This window comes from Lampetra planeri, chromosome 35, assembly GCF_965212315.1.
Source record: "Lampetra planeri chromosome 35, kcLamPlan1.2.h2, whole genome shotgun sequence".
Classification (NCBI taxonomy): Eukaryota; Metazoa; Chordata; class Hyperoartia; order Petromyzontiformes; family Petromyzontidae; genus Lampetra; species Lampetra planeri.
The window spans coordinates 5,525,401-5,545,462 of NC_136141.1; the positions used below are offsets into that span (position 1 = coordinate 5,525,401).

Below are 20,062 nucleotides of genomic sequence, written 5' to 3' on the forward strand. Positions count from 1 at the left end.
ACACCTGCACTACATCCACACACGTCACATCAACACAACCACAACAACCGCCGTTCACCCCGGAGGGAGTGACGTGATCTCTGCCTCCGGCACAAAGTTAATATTGTGGTTTCAGCGTGGTTGTTTGCGATGGTGATCAAGGGCGGAGGGGGAGGGGTTAAAACAAATACAACGGATTGGCACACGTACCTCCCCCCCCCCCCCCCATCGCTCACCTGGAGAGCAAGACCAGGATGATTGCGAAGAGCAGCGAGGCAAAGAACTCGAGGATGGAGTCGAGCCATTGTGGCAGGGCCTGCACCGCTGTCACCAACACCGTCCAGGGCAGCCGCTGGCCTTGGAACGGTCCGCACGCCTGCGACGGGCGGATGCTGCATTTGCAGGGACACAGCAGCAGCTACTCGCCAGCACCACTCGCCCCGCCGTGACCCACCACGACTGCCGCTCGCTGTTACTGCTACTCGCCCCTGGCGCAGCCTGTTTGTCTGCGCGGCACTTTGCTGCGTGCATGCGGCGCGGCGTGGCGAGGTGGAGGCAGTTAAGCAATGGATTCTTAAATCCATCTGTGGAGTGTTTTGAGTGTCGTGGTGCTGGGTTGTCTCCGAGTTCCACACGAAGCCAAACGCTCGTTCCTGGAATTGGGGTGATTGTCCCCATAAAATGACAGCAACACCCTGGGGTTGGTGTTGGTGTTGTGGCGCGGGTGTTGTTGGTATTGTGGTGTTGGTGTTGTGTTGTTGGTATTGTGGTGTTGTGGCATGAGTGTTGTTGGTGTTGTGGCATGAGTGTTGTTGGTATTGTGGTGTTGGTGTTGTGTTGTTGGTATTGTGGTGTTGTAGCATGAGTGTTGTTGGTGTTGTGGCGCGGGTATTGTGGTGTTGTGGCATGAGTGTTGTTGGTGTTGTTGGTATTGTGGTGTTGTGGCATGAGTGTTGTTGGTGTTGTAGTGTTGTTGGTGTTGTGGCATGAGTGTTGTTGGTGTTGTGGTGTTGTTGGTGTTGTGGCATGAGTGTTGTTGGTGTTGTTGGTATTGTGGTGTTGTGGCATGAGTGTTGTTGGTGTTGTGGTGTTGTTGGTGTTGTGGCATGAGTGTTGTTGGTGTTGTGGCATGAGTGTTGTTGGTGTTGTGGTGTTGTTGGTGTTGCGGCATGAGTGTTGTTGGTGTTGTGGCATGAGTGTTGTTGGTGTTGTGGCATGAGTGTTGTTGGTGTTGCGGCATGAGTGTTGTGGTGTTGCGGCGGTGTGGATATTGTTGTTGCGGCACCCACCCGCCGATGGTGTAGATGGCCGGCACCCAGGCGAGCAGGAGGCCGAGCAGCAGCACGATGAAGAAGAAGAACATGGAGCTGGAGGCGCGGTACGGGCGCGACGCCGGCCGGCAGTTCAGCATGAGCGACAGCTGTGAGGAGACGCACCCAGCAGCAGAAGCGTGGCACACGCGGCGGTCACGGGCGACGCGTGTCGGCGAGGCGCGCACAGAATACGCGAGGGCGCGAGCAGACGTGCAAATCTTCTTGGTTCTTTCGGTAAAGTCGCGTAGGATGTAAATAATAAAAATAAAACATACTTTATTATTTACATTTTACGTGACTTTACCGAAAGAACCAAGAAGATGAATCCCTGCAGTCACGAAAGCTTTAAATCGAGACGTGCAAATGTTATTCCTATTTCTTCCTTTTTTTTTCCATGGTAATGTTGACTTTCCCCCATTGGCTCAGGGCTGTGAACAGGAGATGGACACCGCCTCATTGCTGTTTTGCTCGTCTACCCAGGAAGACTGTTTCAGGAGGGTCCTGTTACGTTTTCGCAGAAGGGGGCGATGTTGCGTCTGTGATCCCAGTTGAGTAATTTGCACGTCACTTTTCAGCATTGGCATGTTTGGCCAATACCGGTTCAATTGAGTTTTTTTGTTTTAATATTTGAGAAGAACCTGGTGAACCCATTTGGTACTGGGGGAGAACAAAAACACTCCACATGGAAGGCACTCAAGTCAGGAATCGAACCCAGGAACTACTTTCTGCAAGGCACCAGTAGAGTTACCACCGTGCCACCTGCCACTCGGTCCGACTATTAACGGATGCGCAAGCGCGCGAGAGAGAGAGAGAGAGCCAGACGCGAAAGTGTCGTGGTCGTAGTGCGGTGGCGGTGGCGGTAGTGGCAGTGCGGTTGTGGCGGCGATGGCGTGGCCTGCCTTCTTGCTGTAGAAGAAGATGGTGTACTTGATGGCGGCGAGCAAGGGCAGCAGCGGGCAGTAGATGGTGCCCACCCAGCACACGGTCTGGCCGTACACGATGTGCAGCACCTGGTCGGGGATGGAGAACTCCTGCTCGCCTATCCAGCGCGTCAGCCCGCACCCGCAGTGCGTCACGATCATCCTGGGAGACACGCGGACGTCGCGCTCGCCACCATGCCGTGCGGGGGCTGGGTGTGCGTTGGGCGAGTGAGTGGGCGAGTGAGTGGGCGAGTGAGTGAGTGGGCGAGTGAGAGAGTGGGCGAGTGAGCGAGTGGGCGAGTGAGTGAGTGGGCGAGTGAGCGAGTGGGCGAGTGAGTGAGTGGGCGAGCGAGTGAGTGGGCGGGCGAGTGAGTGGGCGGGCGAGTGAGTGGGCGGGCGAGTGAGTGAGCGGGCGAGTGAGTGAGCGGGCGAGTGAGTGAGCGGGCGAGTGAGTGAGTGGGCGAGTGAGTGAGTGGGCGAGTGAGTGAGTGAGTGGGCGAGTGAGTGAGTGAGTGGGCGAGTGAGTGAGTGGGCGAGGAGCGGGGCGAGCGGCGGTGCCGTTGGCCGCGCGAGTCGCGTACTTGCGTGGGAACTCCACGAGTAGGATGCTGACGAGGGAGGTGATCAGATCGAAGATGGTGAGTTTGTACATCTCCTGTCCCACTCGCGTCTCCCAGCACTAAACGGGTGGGGGAGGGAGGGGGGGGGTTAGCGGTGATTGAGCGTGAAGTGCGAGGGTTGGCGAGTGGCGAGCGTGAAAGCGAGGGTCAGGTGCTTCGGGTTCTGCGTGGGTGAGGTGGTGGGTCTGAAGGTGAGTGAGTGTGCCACAGGGGTGGAAGGCGAGTGATTGTTGGTGAATGAGAGTGAGCGTTCTGGACCTTACCGGGTAATCTTTGTTGTACCCACACTGCTGGCAGTCACTGCTGCTGCTGTTGCTGTTGGCGACGCTGATCTTGTTGTTGTTGTCGCACGTGATCCGAGACCAGAGCGTCACGAGTAGCACCGCCACGCTTGCCAGACGCAGACTCACGTACCTGCGGCACGGCACGGCCCACGTCCGGGTTAGCGCAGGTGTGTGTGTCCGTGTGTTTGTCTTTGTGTCTGTGTGCGCGTCTTTGTGTCCCTGTGTTTGTCTTCGTGTCCGTGTGTTTGTCTTTGTGTCCGTGCGTTTGTCTTTGTGTCTGTGTGTTTGTCTTTGTGTCTGTGTGTTTGTCTTTATGTCTGTGTGTTTGTCTGTGTGTTTGTCTGTGTGTGTGTTCGTGTGTTTGTCTTTGTGTCTGTGTGCGCGTCTTTGTGTCTGTGTCCGTGTGTTTGTCTTTGTGTCCGTGTGTTTGTCTTTGTGTCCGTGTGTTTGTCTGTGTGTTCATGTGTTTGTCTTCGTGTCCGTGTGTTTGTCTTCGTGTCCGTGTGTTTGTCTCCGTGTCTGTGTGTCGCGTCCGTGCCACCGCTCACCGGAGCAGTGAGAGCCGAATCTCGAAGCCGGGGGAGTAGTCCTCCCAAACGATGGTCATCCCAAAGACGAGCGGCAGCAGGAAGTTGGCGAGCGTGATGACGATGGACGGGAGGTACTGCACCAAGAAGTCCACACCACCCTGGATGCTCCCGGCCTTCAGTTTCTGGGGAGACGCGTCGTACCGCGAGAGTAGCCACAGCAGGACATATTTACACAACTCCTCCTTCTGAACAGCACTTTGCCACAACAGCCCGTGCAGGCTATCGGGCTATCGTCTTTGTCTTCGTGTGCGCATGGGGGGTAGTAGGGGTAGCGTACTCCCGGCGTGTAGCCCTGCGAGTAGGTGGTCGCCCAGTAGATGCAGTAGAAGGCCGCCCCGAGCAGCGCCAGCACCAGCACGTTGAGCAGCACGCGCACCACGTACACGCGCGCCTTCTGTGCGCGCGTGCGCTCGGCAATCCTCCTGCGGGAGCGCTCCTCGCCCAGGTCCGTCTGGACACGTGCACACAAAGACAAAGATCCCCCGCGTAGCTTTTAAGGGACTGTTCGGGCAGGTGCTGTTATAGCGAGCACCTCACGAAGGCCGGCAAGGCACGCGAGGGGGTGGGTGGCCGGCACCACGCACCGTCCGCCTTTGTTTCCAAGGTGCTGATGTTTACAAATCGTGCCAGGTATTCATTTGAGGCCCAGGACCAGTTCAGATAATCGTCACCGGTATTGGAGCCGGAATCGAACTCAGCTCACCGGGTTGCTGGAGCAGTGCGCTGACCACTCTGCACGCGCACACGGGAGGGTGCACGCACGCATCCAGGAAAGGTACAAACACACGCACGCGTGCGTACACACATAAACACGGCTCCTGGAACACGCCTCTCACTGCCGCGTTTGTGTGTACCCCCACGTGCGCGCGAGCTCCCCCCCAACCAATGCGCACCACCAGCTGGTAGGCCAGGCTGCTGTGCTTGAGCGTAGCCGAGTTGGCGTCCCGCAGGCTGTGGTCCCACCCGGAGAAGACCTGCGGTGAGTAGTGCAGCCCGCTCGCCTCGCTCTGCAGTGTGCCAAGCTTCCAGCCCTGCGCCGAGCTGGGCAGGGAGACGCAGAGAACCGCGCTGTTTATGACGTCTCACCTGGAGCATCTCGTGTACGAGGGCGTGGTGTCACGTGACAAATAACAGACACAAAGATCCCCTGCGTGGCCTTAGTAGGTTGTTAGCGAGCGCCTATGAAGGGATGGCACACCAGAGAGTGGGTGGCCAGTGCCATGCCCCCCTATTGGCGATGTTTACACACCGCACCAGGTACTGTACTCATTTAAGGCCGAGTCGACCAAGAGGAGGCCCAGTACCAGTTCAGATATTCGCCACTCTTCGCGGGATTTAAACTCGGGCCGCCGGGGTCGCGGCGCAGTGCGCTAACCACTGCACCACCGCTCCCCACTACGTGCACATATACCTATCCAATACCCGCCATTGGCCACGAAGTGACGGTGACCTCACCGCACTGCCAGGCCAGGTGAGGACAGACCCAGGTGCCATGGCTTGCCTGATTGAGATGACCGTTAGATGCACTAGCTGTACTCCCCTACGGTGCCAACTGTACATATATACATCTTCTTGGTTCTTTCGGTAAAGTCACGTAGAAGGGAAGTAATAAAATAATAACATATATTATTTTTTTTATTATTTTATTACTTCCCTTCTACGTGACTTTACCGAAAGAACCAAGAAGATGAATCCCTGCAGTCACGAAAGCTTTAAATCGAAAAATGCACATACACACTCGCAAACACATGACACGCGTCCAAACACGTGCGCATTGAGCGCACGTGTTTGGACGCGTGCATTCGCGCACGAGGACGATCCAAGCAGCGTCCACGTGCGCGTGGGCCGTGGGGGTGGGGGGGGGGGTGGGGGGGGTGGGGGGGTGGGGGGGATACCCACCGCCTGACGACCCAGAGCAGCGACACGAGCAGCACGGCGATGCTGGAGAGGAGGTAGGCGAGGGGCAGCGAGTAGGCCGATTGCTGCGACCCCACCGTCGTGCTCGGGTAGAACCCGTAGAAGAGGTACGTCTTCTCCAGGAAGCCCTGGTACACGGCGCACACGCACAGAGACAAAGATCCCCCCCCGTGTGGCCTTAACACGCCGTTGTGACAAAGTGCTGTTAGCGAGTAGCACCAATGAAGGCGGGCACGGCACACGAGGGCATGGGTGGCCACACCAGCTACTCGTTTGAGGTCGGGTCCACCTAGGAGAGGCCCACGACGAGTTCAGATATTTGTCACCGATGTTTGCCGTGAGCGGGAATCGAACTCGGGTCACCGGGTTCGTAGCACAGCATGCTAACCGCTACCCTACCGCTCCCCATTATAGGTCAACTTGGCCTAAAATTAGTAGCTGGTGAGGTGTGTAAACACTACCAGGGAGACCAAGGTGGCCGGGCATGGTGCTGGCCACCCACCCCCTCGTGTTCCGTGCCGGCCTTCATAAGTGCTACTCGCTAACAACAGTGCCGGTAGGGCGGAAGAACTGGGGCAAACGTCACGGTAGACCTCGTGGGGAAGCCCCTGGAATCCCTCTGGTGGCTTTGAGAAGGGAGGCGCGGCTAGGGCGGAGCCAAGCCGCGCCGAGGGGAATAAAAGCAGCGGAGAACGAGAGCTCTGGGCTGCCGGTTCTCGGAGTGGACTCGTTTCGTCATCGCTGTCGCCTTCATCACCGCCGCCTTCGCCCGGGCATTGCGCGGCCGGACAGTGGTTGGCTGTCTCGGTCGACGCCGTCGGTGCAACGCGGGAGGGGTCGTGTCTGGGATGGGTCGTGCGGCAGCGTGGTCGTGAGAGAGGGGGCCGAGTGGTGGCGTGAACTCAACAACAATAAAAGGGGAGGACGGTGCCTCCTGCCACTACCTCGTCTCCGATAGAGTGTGTGTGCGACGCATGCCACCCGCACGCACACGCACACACAAGCCTCGAGCGAGAAGGAAGAAGAGATCTACGACACGACATTTGTACTTATGTGGGGAGTGGCCAGTAAGTGATGGTACCGCGAGTGATAATGAGCGTTGTATGCGGGGATGCACTCACCGTGCCTGATAGTGCATCAAGCACATATTCGTAGAAGTAGCCGAGAGGGCGCTGCGGGAGATTGTACACCAAGCATTCTGAGAGGCAGAGACACGGGCAGAGGCGTAAGGCACGGGGACAGCCTATCGCCTGTGTGCGCTGTGTGAGTGGTGTGTACACTGTGTGAATGGTGTGTGCGCTGTGTGAGTGGTGTGTGCGCTATGTGTGCTGTGCGAGTGGTGTGTGCGCTATGTGTGCTGTGTGCGCTATGTGTGCTGTGTGTGCTGTGTGAGTGGTGTGTGAGCTGTGTGAGTGGTGTGTGCGCTATGTGTGCTGTGTGAGTGGTGTGTGCGCTGTGTGAGTGGTGTGTGCGCTGTGTGCGCTATGTGTGCTGTGTGTGCTGTGTGAGTGGTGTGTGAGCTGTGTGAGTGGTGTGTGCGCTATGTGTGCTGTGTGAGTGGTGTGTGCGCTGTGTGAGTGGTGTGTGCGCTGTGTGCGCTATGTGTGCTGTGTGTGCTGTGTGAGTGGTGTGTGAGCTGTGTGAGTGGTGTGTGCGCTATGTGTGCTGTGTGAGTGGTGTGTGCGCTGTGTGAGTGGTGTGTGCGCTGTGTGCGCTATGTGTGCTGTGTGAGTGGTGTGTGCGCTGTGTGAGTGGTGTGTGAGCTATGTGTGCTATGTGTGCTGTGTGAGTGGTGTGTGCACTGTGTGTGCTGTGTGAGTGGTGTGTGCACTGTGTGTGCTGTGTGAGTGTTGTATGCGATGTGTGTGCTGTGTGAGTGGTGTGTGCGATGTGTGTGCTGTGTGAGTGGTGTGTGCGCTATGTGTGCTGTGTGAGTGGTGTGTGTGCTGTGTGAGTGGTGTGTGAGCTATGTGCGCTGTGTGAGCTATGTGTGCTGTGTGAGTGGTGTGTGCGCTATGTGTGCGCTGTGAGTGGTGTGTGCGCTGTGAGTGGTGTGTGCGCTGTGTGAGTGGTGTGAGCTATGTGTGCGCTGTGAGTGGTGTGTGCGCTGTGTGAGTGGTGTGTGAGCTATGTGTGCTGTGTGAGTGGTATGTGCGCTGTGAGTGGTGTGTGCGCTGTGTGAGTGCTGTGTAGACTGTGAGTGGTGTGTGTTGTGCGAGTGGTGTGTGTTGTGCGAGTGGTGTGTGTTGTGCGAGTGGTGTGTTGTGCGAGTGGTGTGTTGTGCGAGTGGTGTGTGTTGTGCGAGTGGTGTGTGTTGTGCGAGTGGTGTGTTGTGCGAGTGGTGTGTGTTGTGCGAGTGGTGTGTGTTGTGCGAGTGGTGTGTGTTGTGCGAGTGGTGTGTGTTGTGCGAGTGGTGTGTGTTGTGCGAGTGGTGTGTGTTGTGCGAGTGGTGTGTGTTGTGCGAGTGGTGTGTGTTGTGCGAGTGGTGTGTGTTGTGCGAGTGATGTGTGTTGTGCGAGTGGTGTGTGTTGTGCGAGTGGTGTGTGCCGCTCCCCACTGTTGCTTGTTGAGTTGGTGGCCGTGGAGGCAGGCGTGGTGGCCACCCCGAGGTGCTCGTTCACGATGTTGGGGATGACCACGAAGGAGAACATGATGAGGAAGAGGCAGACGTTGAGCAGCACGAGGAAGCGCATGAACGAGAAGTAGGACTGGATGGCCGATCCGAAGCGACCTAAGTCCACGCACGGGATCCACAAAGGCGCCAGCGTCATGGCGAGGGCGGGCGAAACACGAGGCAGCGCCGCCGCCGTTGCGTGCGGCAATGGGTGGCGGCGCCCTCCACCCTGGGTACTTCCACTTGGTGCCCTGGCACCGAAAAATGCGCGGCGAGATCTCGGTTTCGTCGGCGGGTGACGCGTTGTGAGACTAAAAATACTCGACCTTCCCCTGGGATTGTGGCCGATCGGGCGACACCTAATGGTTTCGATTTAAAGCTTTCGTGACTGCAGGGATTCATCTTCTTGGTTCTTTCGGTAAAGTCACGTAGAAGGAAAAAAATATATATAATAAAATACAATTCTCACTATTTTATTATGTTTTTTTATTTTATTTTATTTTTTTATTTCCCTTCTACGTGACTTTACCGAAAGAACCAAGAAGATGGACCCCTAATGGGTCGTGGTTTTGTTGCCGCCTGAACGGTGCCCGTCCCTCTCGGGAACGCGACTCGTGACGTTTCTGTAGAAGCGAGCGCTCGTCGAGCAGACGGTTGTCCCGGGAGGTCGAGGCAGGCGAGCGCACCGATCTTGACCGGTCTCGCTGCTCGCTCGATTCATCTCGATGACCGCTGACTGAGTTTCATTCCTCCTCGCCGATCCAAATGCAGCCTCTCAACATCGGACGCTTTGGCCGAGGACAAAGCACCGGCTGGCCTAACGCGATCGTCCCGTGGCGCGCGTGGTACGGTGTGTGTGGCGTGGTGCACGTGTGCGGTGCCCGCTGTGCCAGGCTAAGTGCCCCATGCCACGGGCGTGCGATTGTGGCCCACCTGCGATCTCCTTGAGGCTGCCGCTCCACAGGGCCGTGCTCTTGAGTGCCCCATGGGCTCCGGCCCGCGACCTGCGCATTCGGGTGCTCATGCTCCTGCGCCACGACTCCCATTGAGAGAGCAGCGGCGCGTCCCTCGCCATAAGTGCCCTGCAGCACCAAAAAGATTCCCCGTTTTGCCTTCACAGACTGTTGGGGCAAGTGCTGTTAGCGAGCACCTGCAGCGCCACACACCCACACACATGGCGCGTGGTGCACCCGACCCGACACGAAGAAAACCCGAGGACAGGGGCCACGCTGGGCACCAATAACCCTTGAAGTTATTACGATGGGCGACCCGGCCACAAATAGCCCGGGATCTGCTGGCGATACTCCTTGCCGCAGCCAATGTCAGCAATACCCCAACCCTACCACCAGCTCCTATCCCCAACCCCAACCCTAACCGTAACCCTTACACCCTATACAAATGTAGTGACATCGGGGATGTCACTGTATGGTGCCGGCCTGGGAGGGTCATGGCGTGTGATGTCCCTACGTCGCGGACAGCACCGTGTGGGTTGCTGTGTGAGGCCGGCTCTAGCACAGCACGGCGCGCAATGCACCGTCATCGCGTACACCCCGTAGATGGGTGTGGTACCAGCCCTCGCGGGGCTTGGTGAGCGCTGGGATAGCGCGGGCACCACGCACAGCGTGTAGTGCGGGCTCCCACAAGGGAGAGTGTCAGCCCGGGGGCAGGGTTGCCCTGGGCCATGGCACTCTGGTTGACCCCGTAGACACGTGATCCGGAGTGTACACAGAGGGGACCCCAGGTGGGGGGGGGGGGGGGACTAGGGGGTGATCACGTGTCCGGGGAGAGCTCTCGAGGGGGGTCGAGAGGAAGCTAGAATGCTCGAGAAGGTGGGCGGGGCCAAGGGCGGAGCCAGCCCCGACCCGGGAGGATAAAAGGTGGGTCCCTGAGAGGGACCGGGGTCGCTTCGTTCTACAAGCTGGAAGCTCCACGTCCTACAAGGCACGAGCACTGTACTGAAGAATCTTGACTCAATTTATCACTCGGCCTTAAGATTTGCATTGAACTGCCCATATAGGACCCACCACTACGATCTCTACATTGGGTCAAACTTAACATCTCTTAATGATCGACGCGGCTTGTGCATCAGATCTTATTTATTTACGATGTACTTACAAAAAAATCAGCAGACTACCTGCTGGATCTCCTCTCTGTTTCGAAGAACAAATGTGACCCAAGGTCTTCGCTCATTTACCAGCTTCACATTCCCTAATGCCGCACAAATACTGGAGCAAGGGCCTTTGCTATTGATGCCCCCAGGGTCTGGAATGCTATCCGCCAATAAACTGCAACTTGCATCACTACCTGTGAGATCTTCACTCCAAACTGCTCTAGAGGAGTTGTACACCCCTAGCTGCCGCTGCTGTTCAGTGGCCTGAAATCAAATGTATCGCTCCGGATGACCGCTGCAAAGTATGATCTTGAGTTTTGATTATAGTGTGCTGATCTTTAAAGGTGCATTGAAAATTTTAGATAATCCTACTGATACTCCCAGCTGTTATGGAGTGCAAAGTTTGGTTGTACATGTTAGGGGCCGTCCATAAATGACGTTACGCAATTTTGGACGATTTTTGACCCCCCCCCCCATCGTCACACGGCGTCACAAAAAGTCAGAGCCCCCTCAAATATGACGTCACAAAGCTCTGCCACCCCTACCCCAAAATAAAACATGCTTCAAATCACTTTAAACTATTGTCATTGTAGTGCGTATTTAATGTGTCGCTGCACTCTGATGGTGTAGGAGAAAACATGTATTATAAAGTATATTTAATTAAGTAGAACGTGTTGTCTATATTTATTTAAAGTTGCGCATTTTGATGTGACGTCACATTTCTCAACCCCCTCGTCACACATCGTCTCAAATGTCTGTTCCTATGATCACTGTTACATTGTTGTATAGCTTTATTTAGGTGATTTCGAAAACGTTTTGGTTTAGCCATGTTTGTTTGTTGTAGTACAGAGTTCGGCTGATAACTATAATCTAAATTGTCTTATGGTTGTTATTGTTTGACTTGCATCCCACTGGGAGTTTTGCACACAGCGTTGAAATGCGGTGCTTTTTCTTGAAGACTTTGATGTTTTTTTCCTGAATTTTTATTTTAGTCACTTTAAGATGTTCCTTGTTCATGTTTTTGTTTGTTGCGGTTGCACCCGATTCAAGAGCCTGCATGGCTCACATGGCTATACCTAATACATGAACTGAACTGAACACGTAGTCGGGGACCCGAGTGAGGGACCGACTCTTCGTAGCTGGCACTTCTCCGTGTAGTGTAGTCAGCTGGGTGCTCACCACCCTCGACTGTGTCTGGTAAAGGGGCAGTTACTCCCCTTTGTGTATTACGTGTTGATATGATGAAAGTGTTGCCTCTAGAGAACAACGTCTGTGACTCGGTTGGACCCACTACACAAAAACCCAGCTCAGTCCATCACCATGTGCTTCCCCCCCCCGGCATCATGTCCCCCAGCACGCGAGAGGGGAACCCCGCCCCGTGGAGGTGGGGGCAGAGCGAGGCGTGAGGAGGTGGGGGCAGAGCGAAGAAATTTGTTTACGGGCCTGACGCGGTGTCTCCGAACAAACACGGAAACAGAGACACGCGAGAGACACGGGGAGAGAGACACCTGTCCCGTGAGAGACACGGAGACATAGAGAGACACCTGTGCCGTGAGAGACAGAGAGACACCTGTCCCACGAGACACAGAGAGACACAGAGAGACACCTGTCCCGTGAGAGACACGGAGAGACACAGAGAGACACCTGTGCCGTGAGAGACACAGAGAGACACAGCGAGACACAGAGAGACACCTGTCCCGTGAGAGACACAGAGAGACACAGAGAGACACAGAGAGACACCTGTCCAATGAGAGACACAGAGAGACACCTGTCCAATGAGAGACACAGAGAGACACAGAGAGACACCTGTCCAATGAGAGACAGAAAGACACAGGGAGACACAGAGAGACACAGGGAGACACAGGGAGACACCTATCCAATGAGAGACACAGAGAGACACAGAGAGACACCTGTCCAATGAGAGACACAGACACAGAGAGACACCTGTCCAATGAGAGACAGAGAGACACAGAGAGACACCTGTCCAATAAGAGACACAGAGACACCTGTGCAATGAGAGACAGAGACAGAGAGACACAGGGAGACACCTGTCACATGAGAGACAGAGAGACACAGAGAGACATCTGTCCAATGAGAGACACAGAGAGACACCTGTCCAATGAGAGACACAGAGAGACACAGAGAGACACCTGTCCAATGAGAGACACAGAGAGACACAGAGAGACACAGAGAGACACCTGTTCAATAAGAGACACAGAGAGACACAGAGAGACACCTGTTCAATAAGAGACACAAAGAGACACAGAGAGACACCTGTTCAATAAGAGACACAGAGAGACACAGAGAGACACCTGTCCAATGAGAGACACAGAGAGACACAGAGAGACACCTGTCCAATGAGAGACACAGAGAGACACAGAGAGACACCTGTCCAATGAGAGACACAGAGAGACACAGAGAGACACCTGTCCAATGAGAGACACAGAGAGACACAGAGAGACATCTGTCCAATGAGAGACACAGAGAGACACAGAGAGACACCTGTCCAATGAGAGACACAGAGAGACACCTGTCCAATGAGAGACACAGAGAGACACCTGTCCAATGAGAGACACAGAGAGACACCTGTCCAATGAGAGACACAGAGAGACACAGAGAGACACCTGTCCAATGAGAGACACAGAGAGACACAGAGAGACACCTGTCCAATGAGAGACACAGAGAGACACCTGTCCAATGAGAGACACAGAGAGACACCTGTCCAATGAGAGACACAGAGAGACACAGAGAGACACCTGTCCAATGAGAGACACAGAGAGACACAGAGAGACACCTGTCCAATGAGAGACACAGAGAGACACAGAGAGACACCTGTCCAATAAGAGACACAGAGAGACACCTGTCCAATGAGAGACACAGAGAGACACAGAGAGACACCTGTCCAATGAGAGACACAGAGAGACACAGAGAGACACCTGTCCAATGAGAGACACAGAGAGACACCTGTCCAATGAGAGACACAGAGAGACACAGAGAGACACCTGTCCAATGAGAGACACAGAGAGACACAGAGAGACACCTGTCCAATGAGAGACACAGAGAGACACCTGTCCAATGAGAGACACAGAGAGACACAGAGAGACACCTGTCCAATGAGAGACACAGAGAGACACAGAGAGACACCTGTCCAATGAGAGACACAGAGAGACACAGAGAGACACCTGTCCAATGAGAGACACAGAGAGACACAGAGAGACACCTGTCCAATGAGAGACACAGAGAGACACCTGTCCAATGAGAGACACAGAGAGACACAGAGAGACACCTGTCCAATGAGAGACACAGAGAGACACAGAGACACCTGTCCAATGAGAGACACAGAGAGACACAGAGAGACACCTGTCCAATGAGAGACACAGAGAGACACCTGTCCAATGAGAGACACAGAGAGACACCTGTCCAATGAGAGACACAGAGAGACACCTGTCCAATGAGAGACACAGAGAGACACAGAGAGACACCTGTCCAATGAGAGACACAGAGAGACACAGAGAGACACCTGTCCAATGAGAGACACAGAGAGACACAGAGAGACACCTGTCCAATGAGAGACACAGAGAGACACAGAGACACCTGTCCAATGAGAGACACAGAGAGACACAGAGAGACACCTGTCCAATGAGAGACACAGAGAGACACAGAGACACCTGTCCAATGAGAGACACAGAGAGACACAGAGACACCTGTCCAATGAGAGACACAGAGAGACACAGAGACACCTGTCCAATGAGAGACACAGAGAGACACCTGTCCAATGAGAGACACAGAGAGACACCTGTCCAATGAGAGACACAGAGAGACACAGAGAGACACCTGTCCAATGAGAGACACAGAGAGACACAGAGAGACACCTGTCCAATGAGAGACACAGAGAGACACAGAGAGACACCTGTCCAATGAGAGACACAGAGAGACACCTGTCCAATGAGAGACACAGAGAGACACAGAGAGACACCTGTCCAATGAGAGACACAGAGAGACACAGAGAGACACCTGTCCAATGAGAGACACAGAGAGACACAGAGAGACAACTGTCCAATGAGAGACACAGAGAGACACAGAGAGACACCTGTCCACCAATGAGAGACACAGAGAGACACAGAGAGACACAGAGAGACACCTGTCCACCAATGAGAGACACAGAGAGACACAGAGAGACACAGAGAGACACCTGTCCAATGAGAGACACAGAGAGACACAGAGAGACACCTGTCCAATGAGAGACACAGAGAGACACAGAGAGACACCTGTCCAATGAGAGACAGAGAGACACAGAGAGACACCTGTCCACCAATGAGAGACACAGAGAGACACAGAGAGACACCTGTCCAATGAGAGACACAGAGAGACACAGAGAGACACCTGTCCACCAATGAGAGACACAGAGAGACACAGAGAGACACCTGTCCACCAATGAGAGACACAGAGAGACACAGAGAGACACCTGTCCACCAATGAGAGACACAGAGAGACACAGAGAGACACAGAGAGACACCTGTCCAATGAGAGACACAGAGAGACACAGAGAGACACCTGTCCAATGAGAGACACAGAGAGACACAGAGAGACACCTGTCCAATGAGAGACAGAGAGACACAGAGAGACACCTGTCCACCAATGAGAGACACAGAGAGACACAGAGAGACACCTGTCCAATGAGAGACACAGAGAGACACAGAGAGACACCTGTCCACCAATGAGAGACACAGAGAGACACAGAGAGACACCTGTCCACCAATGAGAGACACAGAGAGACACAGAGAGACACCTGTCCACCAATGAGAGACACAGAGAGACACAGAGAGACACAGAGAGACACCTGTCCAATGAGAGACACAGAGAGACACCTGTCCAATGAGAGACACAGAGAGACACAGAGAGACACCTGTCCAATGAGAGACAGAGAGACACAGAGAGACACCTGTCCACCAATGAGAGACACAGAGAGACACAGAGAGACACCTGTCCAATGAGAGACACAGAGAGACACAGAGAGACACCTGTCCAATGAGAGACACAGAGAGACACAGAGAGACACCTGTCCAATGAGAGACACAGAGAGACACAGAGAGACACCTGTCCCGTGAGAGACACAGAGAGACACGGGGACACAGAGAGACACACAGAGACACAGAGAGACACGGGGACACAGAGAGACACACAGAGACACACAGAGAGACACAGAGAGACACGGGGGACACAGAGAGACAGAGACACAGAGAGACACACAGAGACACAGAGAGACACACAGAGACACACAGAGACACGGGGGACACAGAGAGACACAGAGAGACACCTGTCCAACGAGTGACTCCCCTGTGTTCCATTAGTCGGGGGATGGGATGAAGGAGAATCAGAGAGGTCTCATCGGGGTACCAAGATTCGGGAGGAATCGTAGAGGGGTCACAGAGGGGTCAAAGGGGTGAGGGGGGGGTCATAGTGGGATCCGGGAAGGGCCATTGGGGGGGGGTCGGAGAGGGGGGTCGAAGATGTGGAGGGGGGGGTCAGAGAGATGGGGGGGGTCAGAGAGATGGGGGGGATTCAGAGAGATGGGGGGGGGTTCAGAGAGATGGGGGGGGGGCGGTCAGAGAGATGGGGGGGGGGTCAGAGAGATGGGGGGGGTTCAGAGAGATGGGGGGGGGGGTTCAGAGAGATGGGGGGGGGCGGTCAGAGAGATGGGGGGGGGGGTCTACCCTTACACGATGCGCTTCTTCTCCTCCAGCCTGAGCGGCTGCTCCCTGAGGGGGGGTCGCGTCCTCCTCGCTCGCCTCCAGCCCCAGGGCGCTGGCAAGGCCGTCGGGGGCATCGCCATAGCTCATGGCCACGCAGCAGCCAGCAGCAACAACAGCAACAGTAGCAGCAGCAGCAAGACAGACGCAGCAGCGAGGCAGACGCAGGCAGCGACCACGAGACGGAAGCGACGGACTCTTTGAGTGCGCGCGAGGCTCCCGGCGCAGGGACGGGGGGAGGGGTGCAGGTGAGGGGGGGAAGGGGGAGGAGAGAGGGAGGGGTGGGGGAGGGGTGGGGGGAGGGGTGCAGGTGAGGGAGGGGGGGGATGGGAAGGGGGAGGGGAGAAGGAGGGGGTGGGGGGGGTGCAGGTGAGGGAGGGGGGGAAGGGGGTGAGAAGGGGGGAGGGGGGAGGGAGGGGTGCAGGTGAGGGAGGGGATGGGAGGAGGGAGGGGAGGGAGGGTTCAGTAGTAGGAGGGAGGGTGGGGGTGGGGGAGGGGGGTAGGCGAGGGGTGGGGGAGGGGGTAGGGGAGGGGGTGAGAAGGGGGAGGGAGGGGGGAGGGAGGGGTGCAGGTGAGGGAGGGGAGGGGATGGGAGGAGGGAGGGGAGGGAGGGTTCAGTGGTAGGGGAGAGGGTGGGGGTAGGGGAGGGGGTGGGGGAGAGGGTGGGGGAGGGGCCCTCTCTCCGGTATTGCGCAAGCTGCCGTGCGTGACGCGCTGGGGCGACTTGCGTGGCCGTGGTCATGACGACGGCGGTGATGATGATGATGGTGGTGGGAGCGGCGGTGCAGCGGTTAGCGCGCTGCGCTACGAACCCGGCATCCCGAGTTCGACTCCGGTATATGGCCAACACCAGCGATGATTATCTGAACCGGTCCTGGGCCTCCCCTAGGTCGACTCAGCCTCAAAATGAGCACCTGGTGCGGTGTGTGGTGAACATCGCCACTGGGGAGACAAAGGCGGCCGGGCGTGGTGCTGGCCACCCACCCCTCGTGTGCCGTGCCGGCCTTCACAGGTGCTCGCGAACAGCACTTGCCCCTACAGTCTGTTAAGGCTACACGGGGGATCTTTGTCTTTGATGGCTGGGAAAGGTGACAATCCAACTGTCGGAAGTGGTGGTGGTGGTGGTGATGGTCGTGACGTGGTGATGTCCCTCTGGGGCCGTCCATAAATGACGTCACAAGATTTTGGACGATTTTTGACCCCCCCCCCCCATCGTCACAAAAAGTCAGACCCCCCCCCCCTAAAATATAACGTTACAAAGCTCTGCCTCCCCAAAATAAAACAAGCTTTAAATCTCTTTAAACTATTGTCATTGTAGTGCGTATTTAATGTGCCGCTGCACTCTGATGTTGTAGGGAAAAACATTTATTAAAAAGTATATTTAATCAAGTAGAACGTGTTGTCTATATATTTATTTAAAGTTGCGCATTTTGATGTAACGTCACCTTTCTCCCCTCCCCCCCGTCACACATCGTCACAAATGTCTGACCCCCCCCCCCCCCCTAGGTGCGTGACGTCATTTATGGACGGTCCCATGGCTCACAGGGCTATCTATCTTCTTCTATCTATATATATAAAAGTAGAAAATTGTGGGTTCGTGGCTTTGTGGCTTTGTTTGTGGTCGCTCGCTTGGCCAGGCACCACGCTGTAAGCCCCGCGGTCAGCAAGCGCTCTTCCTTGTAAGTTGTTCACACCCGTCGTCAACTTGAAATTAGTTTCATTAGCGATTTAGTGAGATTGTTGTGCGCTAAACTATTATTTAATTATTTGTGACGCATGCACGACCATACCAAGTCGCACGCCTTCGGTGGGAGTGAGGGGGACATTTTCTTTCGCGTAAAAGTGCGATAAAAATGCAGTGGTACCTTGACTTACCAGTGTCCTAATTAACGAGTTTTTTCGAGATACGAGCCTTCTCTCGGCCGATTTTTTTTTTGCTTTGAGTTGAGAGCTAAAATTCGGGTTACGAGCCAGCTTCAGATACACCACCGCTAGTTGTCGCAGCGAATGCCACAGCGAACGCCACGACATCCGTCCAGCATCACGTGTCCCACTCGTTCAATTTAAGCCAGGGGTGTCCAAACTTTTTGCAAAGAGGGCCACATTTGATAAAGTGAAGATGCCCGGGGGCCAATAGATCCTTCTGACATTTTTTTAACCACAAAAGTTACGTGGAAATACACACTGTTACAAAACAATTTTCATCGTCACAATTACCTTTATTTTTCAAATGACAATGTAACCAAATATAAGCCACTCAGGCAGACGGGAACACCTCTAAAAACGCAATTCTGCCTTTCATTCAGTCAGATAACATTGAACAAACTGTATAGAATACCTTACATTTCCATGAGTTTTATGATGTATTTATTCTGACAGAGCTGGCGAGCCATAACTAACACATTATAAGACCGACGCTGCGGGCCGTATGAAATCTGACCGCGGGCCGTCATTGGCCCGCGGGCCGGACTTTGGACATGCCTGCTTTAAGCAATAGAAGCATCAGTGTTGTGCTCGCATTTGTGCTTGCAGTTATTTTTCAAAACTTCGTGGAGGAGGCAGAGGAGGTTATCTCTACAAGTGAGATAAAGGAAATGTTGGGAATGTAGGAGAAACTTTCAGACTTTATTCAAAAGAAGCACCCAGAAAAAGTTGCAACTGGGCGTGCGACGGCGCTATTTAATGACACTCGCCTAACTCATTTCCAGAGGTGTGGACTCGAGTCATGTGACTTGGACTCGAGTCAGACTCGAGTCATGAATTTGATGACTTGCGACTCGACTTGGACTTGCATAACAATGACTTTGTCCCACCTATGAGATGTGGACTCGAGTCATGTGACTTGGACTCGAGTCAGACTCGAGTCATGAATTTGATGACTTGCGACTCGACTTGGACTTGCATAACAATGACTTTGTCCCACCTCTGCTCATTTCAGAAACATTCTGAAATGGAGGATGAAACAGACCTCATTGGAGAGGTTTTTATCGAAAACCCCTGCAGATGAAAATGAGGAAAGTGTTTGCGAAAAGGGCAAAAATCTGAGAATAAGATTCAGTTATTCAGTTCAGCCTTTCTCCTCCATCTCCATCAGCATCTTCAAGTCGTCTGATCTCCAAGGTAAATGCTGTACATTGTACATGTGCTTAATGAAGCCAGTTTATTGCAGTACGTTCTATTGTATTGTGTTTTTATACAATATTCGTTATTTATAAGTACATTTTTCTTATTTAAAAACATGTAACAAAAAAATCTGCAGTGTTTTGTGAGGCCCCGGAACGGATTAATGGCATTTCAATTCATTTCAATGGGGAAATTGATTTGACATACGAGTAATTTGAGTTACGAGCTCCGTCGCGGAACAAATTAAACTCGTAAGTCAAGGCACCACTGTACACTAAACGCACAGGTAAATTCTTCACTGTGTGAAGTCCCCCCCACCCCGATGCGTGTAATTATTACTACTATACAGTCGGTAGATGCTACCACTATAGGTCGTAGATATTACTGCAGAGAGACCAGGGAGATTGTGGCTGGGAGGGGGGGGGGCAGGGGTAGCAGCCCAGCCTGCCAAGGTGCCACCTCGGCCGGCTGGACAATCTAGGCGAGGCCGGAGGCTCTGCACGGGACTAGGCCTCACCACGCCACTCTGTCAGGTGAGTACTTTGTGCTATAGAGTTGATAAATACTGATATATAATCAGCATGTACTACTGTCGTGATAAGAGATACCACCACAGTCGGTATGCACTGCTGTAATCATAGTAGGTACCACCACAGTATGCACTGCTGTAATCATAGTAGGTATCACCACAGTATGCACTGCTGTAATCATAGCAGGTACCACTACAGTCGGTATGCACTGCTGTCATCATAGCAGGTACCACCACAGCATGCACTGCTGTAATCATAGCAGGTACCAGCACAGTCGGTATGCACTGCTGTCATCATAGCAGGTACCACCCA

General features: G+C 54.3%; 1 protein-coding gene across 1 annotated transcript in view; it reads right to left on the reverse strand.

Annotated features, from left to right (window-relative positions):
- The window catches only part of LOC144730327 (transmembrane channel-like protein 7), a 17,524-nt gene extending 1,322 nt beyond the window's left edge, over positions 1–16,202 (reverse strand). Inside the window, 14 exon segments of the mRNA XM_078611062.1 lie at positions 216–371; positions 1,269–1,399; positions 2,192–2,375; positions 2,794–2,891; positions 3,096–3,246; positions 3,665–3,828; positions 3,984–4,157; positions 4,600–4,747; positions 5,606–5,751; positions 6,745–6,821; positions 8,181–8,354; positions 9,171–9,319; positions 16,068–16,114; positions 16,116–16,202. Coding sequence (XP_078467188.1) covers positions 216–371; positions 1,269–1,399; positions 2,192–2,375; positions 2,794–2,891; positions 3,096–3,246; positions 3,665–3,828; positions 3,984–4,157; positions 4,600–4,747; positions 5,606–5,751; positions 6,745–6,821; positions 8,181–8,354; positions 9,171–9,319; positions 16,068–16,114; positions 16,116–16,187 — 1,871 coding nt within the window. The 5' untranslated portion in view covers positions 16,188–16,202.
- Positions 16,203–20,062: the final 3,860 nt, after the last annotated feature.